General features: G+C 49.3%; 1 protein-coding gene across 1 annotated transcript in view; it reads right to left on the bottom strand.

The window, feature by feature from the left end:
* Positions 1-5,959: 5,959 nt before the first annotated feature.
* The window catches only part of Nkain1 (sodium/potassium transporting ATPase interacting 1), a 44,134-nt gene continuing 39,625 nt past the window's right edge, over positions 5,960-10,468 (bottom strand). The window contains exons 4-7 of the mRNA XM_021199852.2: positions 9,692-9,889; positions 8,416-8,476; positions 7,925-8,006; positions 5,960-7,768 (exon numbers count right to left, since the gene is read on the bottom strand). Of these exons, the coding sequence (XP_021055511.1) occupies positions 7,759-7,768; positions 7,925-8,006; positions 8,416-8,476; positions 9,692-9,889 (351 nt within the window). The 3' untranslated portion in view covers positions 5,960-7,758. The remainder of the gene's footprint in view (positions 7,769-7,924; positions 8,007-8,415; positions 8,477-9,691; positions 9,890-10,468) is intronic.

The raw sequence follows: 10,468 nt of genomic DNA, 5'->3' as shown, positions 1-10,468 counted from the left end.
TTTCTTTCTTTCTTTCTTTCTTTCTTTCTTTCTTTCTTTCTTTCTTTCTTTCTTTTTCTTTCCTTCCTTCTTTCCTTCCTCTCTCTCTCTCTCTCTCTCTCTCTCTCTCTCTCTCTCTCTCTTTCTTTTTTTTGAGACAGGGTTTCTCTGTATAGCCTGTGCTGTCCTGGAACTCACTTTGTAGACCAGGCTGGCCTTGAACTCAGAAATCTGCCTGCCTCTGCCTCCCAAGTGCTGGGATTAAAGGCGTTGAGCCATTTCTACAGCCCATTTGTTTTACACATTTAAAAAGGTTTATTTATTATAATTTTATGTGTGTACATGATTTACCTGCATGTATATATGTGTACATCATGCATACCTGGTACTACTATCAGCCAGAACAGGTACTGGTTCCTTGGACATTTGTGTTAAGGATGGTCGCGAGCTGCCAAGTTATTCTGAAAGCCAATCTGGGTCCTCTGTAGGCACAGCAAGTGCTCCTCAGCCCTTTGTTCTTATTTTTTATTCTGAGATGGGGGTATCTCTAAGTTGCTCAGGCCTTGATTGTCAGCTTCTTCTGTCACTGGAATAAGAGACTCGTATCATCAGACCAAGGTTCTCTGTCCCATTTTACAGGCAGGAACACTGAGACCCAAGTTTAATGCTCAAAGATTAATCTTGGGGCTTGGAGAGCTGCTTGTGGTAGTTAAGGTTTTTATTGCTGTGACAAAACATCATGACCAAAAGCAAGTTGGGGAGGAAAGGGTTTATTCAGCTTATATGTCCACACTGCTGTTCATCACTGAAGGAAGTTGGGACAGGGACTCACACAGAGCAGGATCCTGGAGGCAGGGGCTGATGCAGAGGTTGTGTAGGAGTTCTGCTTACTGGCTTGCTCAACTTGCTTTCTTATAGAACCCAGGACCATTAGCTTAGGAATGGCCCCACCTACAAAATAGGCTGGGCTTTCTCCATTAATCACTAATTGAGAAAATGTCTTACAGCTGGATCTCATGGGGGTATTTCCTCGACTGAGGCTCCTTCCTCTCTGGTGACTCTTGCTTGTGTCAAGCGGACACACAAACCCAGCCAGGACAGTGGCTTAGTGCTAAGAGCAGTGGCTGCTCTCCCAGAGGACCAGAGTTTGATTTCTAGCACCCACATGCTGGCTCACAACCCTCTGTAACTCCAGTTCCAAGATATCTGACTCCCTCTTCTGGCTGTCACAGGTACCAGGCACATATGTACACATAAAAATAAATTTATGTTTTACTTTTTAGGTTTATTTATCCAGTCTTACTCCTTCCCTGTAATGACTTGACTCACTTGATTCTGTGTTGATTGGGAGTGATATTGCCTTCCAGGGTCATTTAGCAATGTTCATAGATAATTTTGGTTGTCATAACTGGGGAGGCACATCTTGTGAGTGGTACCCAGGGATAATTCTTTTTTTTTTTTTTTAAAGATTTATTTATTTATTATATGTAATAATGTAGCTGTCTTCGGACACACCAGAAGGGGGAGTCAAATCTCCTTATGGATGGTTGTAAGCCACCATGTGGTTGCTGGGATTTGAACTCAGGACCTTCAAGAAGAGCAGTCGGGTGCTCTTACCTGCTGAGCCATCTCACCAGCCCATAATTCTTTTTTAAAAAAGATTTATTTATTTTAATTGTATGAGTACACTGTAGCTGTCTTCAGACACACCAGAAGAGGGCACTGGATCCGATTATAGATGGTTGTGAGCCACCATGTGGTTGCTGGGAATTGAACTCAGGACCTTTGGAAGAGCAGTCAGTGCTCTTAACCGCTGAGCCATCTCTCCAGCCCCCCCCCCCAGGATAATTCTAAGTATCCTTGGTGCACAGAGCAGCTGATCACAGCTAACAGTCACCCAGCATAAATGTCAGTGCTGAGTCTGCCAAGACTCTGATCAAGAGAAATCTATTTCTATGGTTTGCCCAAGAGGCCCATCTGAACCTATGCATGCTAAAGTAAAGGTATGTCTGGGGTCAGCTGCCACCCTGCTGGTAGAGCGAGGACTAACTACACTGCCTCTTCAGAGGGATGACGTGTCAAATATGTGTCCTTGTTGGAGACACAGACTACTTATCTGTGTTGATTACCCCCGCTTTACCTTTTGTTTATTGTTTTTTTTGAGATTGGGTTTCTCTGTGTAGCCCTGGCTGTCCTGGAACTCACTCTGTAGACCAGGCTGGCCTCAAACTCAGAGATCTACCTGCCTCTGCCTCCCAAATGCTGGGATTAAAGGCGTGCGCCACCACTGCCTGGCCACCCCTGCTTTACTTTGCTTCTGGCTTTTCCAAACCCAGGATCAGTGTGGAAGCCCCTATAGCCTCTCAATCCTTGCTTAGAAGACATACAAAGTCCTCAATACACATCTACAGGATGAGCCTGGGAGCCTGGGTACAGGAGTCCCTCCAGCATTCTTCCCTAAGCATTTATTAAGGGATGCCATGTCATCATCTCACCCCAATTTCCATCCATGAATCTCATTCACCGGGAATATGCTCCAGGTTCTCTCTCTCTCTCTCTCCTTCCCTTCCTCCTTCCTCTCTCTTTCTCTTTTTTGAGGCAGGGTTTTATGTAGTCAAGGCTGGCCTCAAACTAACTATACGTCTGAGGATGGTCTTGAACCACTGATCATCTTGGCTTTACCTCTGGGGATTACAGCATGTAATTACAGCATGCACCATCACCATGCACGGGTCTTGAGCTTTCAAATCTTAAGGTCACAGGGGGGACAGTGAGTGGACATGGGTTAGAGGGGGAGAGGCTGAGGGCCCGCTGCTTTTTTTTTTTTTTAAATGCTTTTTCAAAGAATTATATTTCATTTACACTTTGTGTGCCATGGGGCAGATGTGCAGGTCAGAGGATGAACTTGAAGGAGTCCCTTCTCTCCTTCTATCCCATGGGATCAAACTCACATTGTCAGGTTTAGTAGCAGGCATCTTTATTTATTTTGTCATTATCTCACCAGCACCCCTTCTCCTTTTGAGACAGGGTCTCATATAGCCCAGGCTGGGTTTGAACTTTGATTCTTTTTTAATTTTTTTTTTTTAGATTTATTTATTTATTATAGGTAAGGACACTGTAGCTGTCTTCAGACACTCCAGAAGAGGGCGTCAGATCTTGTTAAGGATGGTTGTGAGCCACCATGTGGTTGCCGGGATTTGAACTCTGCACCTTTGGAAGAGCAGTCGGGTGCTCTTACCTGCTGAGCCATCTCACCAGCCCTGAACTTTGATTCTTCTGTCTCTTCCTCCTGAGTGCTGGGATAACGGGCAAGTGCTAGGTGTGCCTGGCATATACCTGCTTGTCATGCCAGCCACCATTGTGCTGGTAGCTCTCCTGTTTATGCATATGGAGCTGCCATCACATATACACATCTCCAGTACAGGTTAGCTTCCTACAGATATACCACTGCTCCACACTTCCAACTCACTTGGGAAGCCCTGCTGGATCTCTGTAAGGGATGGTGCAGTTCAGGTAGTCTGTGAGCAGAGTTCTTCAATAGTATCCCGTTACCCTCACACAGGTTGAACCTCCCTGGTTCTGTCTGACATTTGGGGCTGTCTCGCCTAGGGAGAGTTCCTTCCCTGTGGAGGCAGAGTGTTCCCTCCCCACTCAATCCCTGGAACCCAGGCATGGACCGCTTTGAGAAAGGGTACTTCTCAGATGGGATGAATAAGGACCTTGAGGTGGGAAGGCATCTTGATGACCTGGGTGTACCAGTCTAATAATGTGACACCTCAGAAACAGAAAATCTTGTTTGGGGGGCATATGGTCCCTCTTGTAGCTCAGGATAGCCTAGCCTATTCTTTAACTTTTTTTTTTTTTTAAAGATTTATTTATTTATTATATGTTAGTACACTGTAACTGTCTTCAGACACTCCAGAAGAGGGAGTCAGATCTTGTTACAGATGGTTATGAGCCACCATGTGGTTGCTGGGATTTGAACTCCGGACCTTTGGAAGAGCAGTCGGGTGCTCTTACCCACTGAGCCATCTCACCAGCCCACCCACCCCCTTTTTAAATTTTATTTATTTTACGTACTTGAGTACACTGTCGCTGTCCTCAGACACACCTGTAGAGGGCAACGCTTCCCATTACAGATGGTTGTGAACCACCATGTGGTTGCTGGGAACTGAACTCAGGACCTCTGGAAGAGCAGTCAGTGCTCTTAACCACTGAGCCATCTCTCCAGCCCTCTTTGACCTTATTTATTTAACTTAGTTAATTGAGTGGATTCCAAGATTCAAAGTCAAGTGGAAATACTGGTTCTTGAGCAATGTTAACAGACTGCTCCAGGATGTCAGGGGCAGGAGGGAGGAATCCACGCAGAAAGCACAGTGTGCCAGCTCGGGGTTCTGAATGAGAACAGCCCTCGGAGGCTCATTTATGTGAATGTTTGGTTCCCAGTCCACGGACTGTTTGGGAAGGATTAGGAGGTGTGGTTTTGTTGGAGGAGGTGTGGTTTTGTTGGAGGAGGTGTGGTTTTGTTGGAGGAGGTGTGTCCCTAGAGGTGGGCTTTGAGGTTTCAAAAGTCCACACCAGCCCAAATCTCACTCTCTCTGCCTGCAACTTCTCGATCAGATGTAAGCTCTCAGCTACCACTCCAGTGTCCTACCTGCCCGCCTGTCTGCCATCACGCTCCTGGACCGTGATGTGAGGGCCATAACATTACTCTCTGGTAAGCAAGCCTCCAATGAAATGTTTTCTTTTATAAGTTCCTGTGGTCATGGTGTCTCTTCACAGCAATAGAACAGTGACTAAGCCGGGCGGGTGGTGGTGGCGCACACCTTTAATCCCAGCACTTGGGAGGTAGAGGCAGGCGGATTTCTGAGTTTGAGGCCAGCCTGGTCTACAAAGTGAGTTCTAGGACAGCCAAGGAAACCCTGTCTCGAGAAAAAAAAGAAAAAAAAAAGTGACTTAAGAGAAGAGCCAAGATACAAGAGACCCAGGAACAGCACCAGCAAGAGCAAATAAAACAGAGCATTTTGCATTTCTTCCCATTAGCCCCCTCCCACCACCACCACCCCACGCCCCAAGGTTTCTCTGTGTAGCCCTGGCTGTTCTGGTACTCACTCTGTAGACCAGGCTGGCCTCGAACTCACAAGATCTACCTTTATCTGCCTCCCCGGTCCTGGGACTACAGGTGTGCACCACTACTACCCAGCAGCCTGTGTGCTGTTTTGAGGAAAGAAAAGATCGTGGCTTGCCCAAAGCCATAAAGCCAGTCTAGAGCACCAGCCAGGGCTTCAGGACTAACTGATCAAGGCTAGGCATGGTGGTACCCACTCGCAATCCAACACTGAGGGCGCTAAAGCAGGAAGATTATGAATTCAATGACAGACTGGGCTACACAGCAAAACCTCATTTACACACACACACACACACACACACACACACACACACACACACACACACCAGGAGTTGGCTCAGTGGTACAGGCACTCGATACCTGGGACTCACATGGGAGAAGAAAACTGATCCCAGCAAATGGTTCCGAGAGTTCTCATGTACTCTTTGACATGTGTGCTCAATCCCTACACTCCCACACTACACACAAATAGATACACTAAAGAAAAAAAAAAGATGGACACAGAGAACAAACTCCACAAAGCTCTCCTCCACCCTCCAAATAAACACTGTGGCATATGTAGCCCCACCACAAACAAATGACTATAAATAAGATAGTTTTAAAAGGAGGGGCACATGCAGCAGCTCACATCTTTAATCCCAGCACTTCAGAGTGCTGGGCAAGTAGACTTCTATGCGTTCAAGGACACCCTGGTCTACATGGTGAATCCTGGATCAGTCGGGTCTACATAGCAAGACACTGTCTCAAACAAACACACTCCATGTATGACCACCCAGTTTTGCCCCCCCCCCCTTTTTTGGCAGGGGCTTTTTTCTTTCGGAGATCTTTCCAACCAAGAGGGCAAGACAGATACACAGTGAAGAAAACACATTTTTCTTTTTAATCAACCAACCTGCATGGATACCAGGGAGGTCTCAGCCCGCAAGGTCTCCTTGAAAAGCAAACCCAGACCCCCTGCAAAATCCAGCTTATAAAACCAAAGGCTTCGAAGCATCCGTGGCTAAACCCTTGAGTAGAAAGAGCCCTGTGGGAAGGGATGGGAAGAAGTGAGTGTGGCTGGTGGGAGGTGGCCCAGCGACAAGAGGTAGCCTGGCCTGAAGGAAACTTGCTCCCCTCTGATTAGGCTCACCACCCAGGGACTGTGATGGCCAGTGGAGTTCCTGGCCTGGCTGTTCTGTGTGGCACACTGGATGGAGTCGTGGAGTGGGCTTGCCGCTCTAACCCAGGAAAGCCCAGAGAGTGACGTTCTCACCACAGCGTGGTGTGAACTGCCCCCACCACAGCGTGGTGTGAACTGTCCCCACTGTGCAAGCTCCCTGCTAGGTCCCTCTGCTTCTTAGCTGCCTTTCCTATGGCTTCCGCTTCACAGACCGGAGGGACTGGTGTCTGTCCTCTCTGTACATAAGTCACCAAGCACTCCTGAGGACATGGGGTCCTCAGGGCACCTGTGAAGGAAGAAGATGAAGAGCCCTCCTCTCTGCTTGTCCTCAGGAACGATGGGGTGCTAGTCCTCCTGACCATAGTCACCCACCCTCATTCTGCCCTTTCATATCCCCCAGGTTTGCTTCTGAACACCATCTTCTTCCCCTTGGAGACTACAACGGTGAAGTAGGTGGGAGAATCGAGGGTTATTGGGATTGCTTGGTGGGAGGGGATCATGGGAGAGGGACCCAGGCTTAGGGACCTGGCAGAGGAGTGGAGGTCCCACTTTCCTGGAGGATGAGGTTTAAAAGCTTGCCAAAGAGGAACAGGTTGAATCTACAAAGGCTTCCTGTGGGTCAGGCTGAACTCGGGCTTTAGGCTCTGTCTATCTGGTTCCCAAGAGAACAAACTGGTATATTGCTTTAAGAGTGGGTGGAGCTGGTGCGTGGTGGCTGTGATAGGTGAGTGTTTGGGAATGCCCAAGCTAGATTGGGGCTTGTAAACCAAGTCCAGAGGCCAGATCCTGGGTTGGAGAGTCTCAAATCCAGAGTACACGGGATTCAAAGCCTGCCTCTGCTAAAACCTTACTACGTGGCTTCAAGCGAGTCCCCTCACATCTCTGGGCCTTAGTTTCCATATCTGCAGTGTAGTCCTGGGAATCGAAAGTCAAACGAGAGTGCTAGAAGCATCATCGACTAAGGGATTATTTTAATTATTTGATGTGGGGAAACTGAGGCCAGGAGAGAGCAAAGACTCTGCCCGATGTCACACCGGATGTCAGTGATGGTGCCGCAGCTGGAGCCCAGGACTCCGGCTTCTGGTTCACAGTATCTTTCCCCAGGGCAGGTGAATGAGAGGTGAGATGGGGCGAGTCTGTCTGTCTTGCAGTTTGGACTGAGGGCAAGATACTAGGTAAGGAGAAGAGCTGAAGAAAGAGGAAGACCCCGGCACGTACCAAGGCTGAGATTAAAAAAAATACAAACCCAGCGATTCCCCCTCCCCCCGCCCCGTCCTGCCCCAACCCTGAAGTCCGGCTAGAGTTAGGGTCAGGTCCAAGTTCAAGTCTTGAGAGTCCGCATTTTCTCCAGGGGCTGCAGATCCAGAAGGCTGCATTTAGCCTAAGCGCCGCCAGGGGGCGCGCCTGCCCATCGTGATCCGCGCCTCGGGACAGCGCTGCTTCAGGCTCCAGTGGTTCTGGGAGCTGTACGCGGGTGGGTGCGGGACAGAAGCTACCCGGACCTGCAGGAAAGAAGAGCAGGTTAGAAGTGCATTTGCAGGCCTGCGAGTAGGCAGGCAGAGAGACCCGGATGCCCACGCCTTTTCCGTGCCCTTTTTTTCCACCAACATTAATGACTATGGCTCCCCAGTTACACCCAGCCCCCGCCAGGGACCCACGTGTACAGAGGCTGCAGCTGTAAATGCGACGTCTTCTGCGGCGCCTGGTACCCATAGGAGTCAAAGCCACCGATGAAGTCAACTGAGGAAGAGAAGGAGTGAGTTCTGAAGGCTGGGTCTTGAAGGTAAAGAACCCCCACGACAGGAACCCACTCCTGGGTAGTCAAGCCTGGAGGGGGGTTGGGTGGGGCCAGGAACAGCTACGCCCAGGACAAGGACCTGGGGATCGGGCTGTGCATAGGAGTGGGAGAGGGGAGGGTCAAGTGTGCACCTCCCCTCCCCTAGGAGATTAAGAGAGGCTTGAAGGGAAGACCTAAGGCTCTGAACCCTTCTATGCGGTTAGATCCAGTATGGGCAAAAGCGGTTGGGTTATGCAGACCCCATCCATCCCTGTCTCTTCTTTCCTCCCAAGCTGACCCTGGGCACCCAGGAGGTGAGGCCCTGTCCACGGTGCTGAAAAGACCCCCTGGAGGGGGGGCAGACACACTTACAGCTGTCCTCCTCTTCCAGGAATACTTTGCTCACATAACAGGCAAACACGAAGCCGAACAGCTAAGAGAGGGGATAACAATCAGAAAGAGAGAGAGAGAAGTTGTCCCTGTACCCTCTACCCACCAGACTCAATGCCTTGTCCAAAGCAAACGTTTTTAAGTTAAATGCCTGTGATTGAAAAAGCTGTGAATAGCCAGGCAGTGGTGGCCCACGCCTTTAATCCCAGCACTTGGGAGGCAGAGGCAGGTGGAGTTCGAGGCCAGCCTGACCTACAGAGTGAGTTCCAAGGCAGCCAGGGCTACACAGAGAAACCCTGTCTCGAAAAAACAAAACAAAAAACAAAAACAAAAACAAAACAAAAAACAAAAAAGAAAAAGAAAAGGCTGTGACTGACAAGCAGTTCACTTCTTTGTGCCCCAGTCTTCCTGGTCAGGCCCGGGTCATGTCACTGGATTCTATGACCCTGCCTGTGTAAAGTCCCTAAGACAAGGCTGGCCTTCCTATTAATGGTCCCAAGTAGCCAGACTGACCTTGACTTTCCAAGTGCTGGGATTACAGGTGTACCACCATGCCTGGCTGTGGCCCCAATCTGAAACCCTTTCTTTTCTATTCTTTGCTTTTTTGTTTGTTTGTTTTTTGGAGACATGCTTTCTCTCTGCAGCCCTGGCTGTCCTGGAACTTGTTCTGTAAATCAGGCTGGCCTCGACCTCAGAGATCTCTGCTTATCTCTGTCTCCTGAGTGCTGGGATAGATGTCACGTGCCACCAATGCCTGGCTGAAGGTCTTTTCTTATTCTCAAAGCACTGTAAGGTTGGCACTGCTCTTCCTATGCAAATAGCAAGGGAGCTTAGAAAGAGCAAATGACTTATCCAAGGTCCCCGGGGGTGGATCAAATTAGATTTCTAAGCCCAGCAGGACTTGGCCTGACCACTCATCCCATTCATGAAACCTGCCTATGCCCTTCTTGGGGGATGGGAGATGGGTGGAAGGAGGAGGGAGGTGTCACAGGACATAGGAACAAATGGAGGCTGGAATACACAGGATTCTTTTTCTTTTTCTTTCTTGGGCAGGGGTAGGATATGGAGCTCACTATGTAATCTAGACTGATCTCAAACTTGTAATCCTGTTCCTCCTGTCTCTGACTCTTGCCTGCTGGAATTTCGGGTCTATGCCACCATATATGGCCTGTCATCTCTTAAATGGGGATAAAGAATGATGGCTGGCCTAGAGTCTGCACTTCTGGGAATACAGGGTTGGGTGATGAACAGGACTCACAGCTAGGAAGATCTGCAGGGCACTACTGAGGGCTTCAATGTAAGGATAATCAAGCAGGCAGCCAGTGACCGAGATGACGTGATGGTCCTCCAGGGCCAGGCGGGAGTTCAGAACGGGAGTCACCAGGCAGCCTGGACCATTCTCCATCCACCAGGAGCGATGCAGGGATGTGTTGAAGGTCATGATGAAGTCCCGGTCCTGGGGGGCAAAGGGGCCTGGGATACTCAGCAGTGGGGAGGGATAGGAGGGTTCTTCCCCAGGTGCCCCCTACCATGTGGAGTCTCATTTGTGAGGGAAATGACTGCACCTGCAAGTCCAAACCTTGCCAGCAGGTGGCAGCAGATGACCACATAGACTTGACATTGCTATCCCTTGAGATGGCTATCCAGTTGAGCCTATGTTGGAGCCTCTGAATTTCAGACTTAGAAGACCACTAGCGGAGAGACAGGGTCTAACTCCCCTGGCATCTGTGAACTCTGCAATACAAGTTCCCATACAACCCAGTGGATTCCCATTGCTCTGTATGTGACTCTGGACCAATTTCTCCACTCCTTGGTCTATAATCTCCCATTTGTCAGATGGAGAAGGGGCTGGGCTAGGTCAGCTGTTTAGAGGGTGTGCATCTCTGTACCCACCAATTCCTTCACTCCTTCAGTCAGACTGAGACCACCACACTAACCAGGCAGCAAACACACAGGCCTGTGATAGAGCTTCATCTATGTAACCACACGGGGTTGCTATGGTCCAGCCTCTACCCCCCTCAACCCCCCCCCCCCC

Source organism: Mus pahari, chromosome 6 (assembly GCF_900095145.1).
Source record: "Mus pahari chromosome 6, PAHARI_EIJ_v1.1, whole genome shotgun sequence".
NCBI classification, from domain to species: domain Eukaryota; kingdom Metazoa; phylum Chordata; class Mammalia; order Rodentia; family Muridae; genus Mus; species Mus pahari.
Note: the sequence above shows the minus strand (reverse complement) of the source record. Positions and strands in the feature narration are given on the sequence as shown.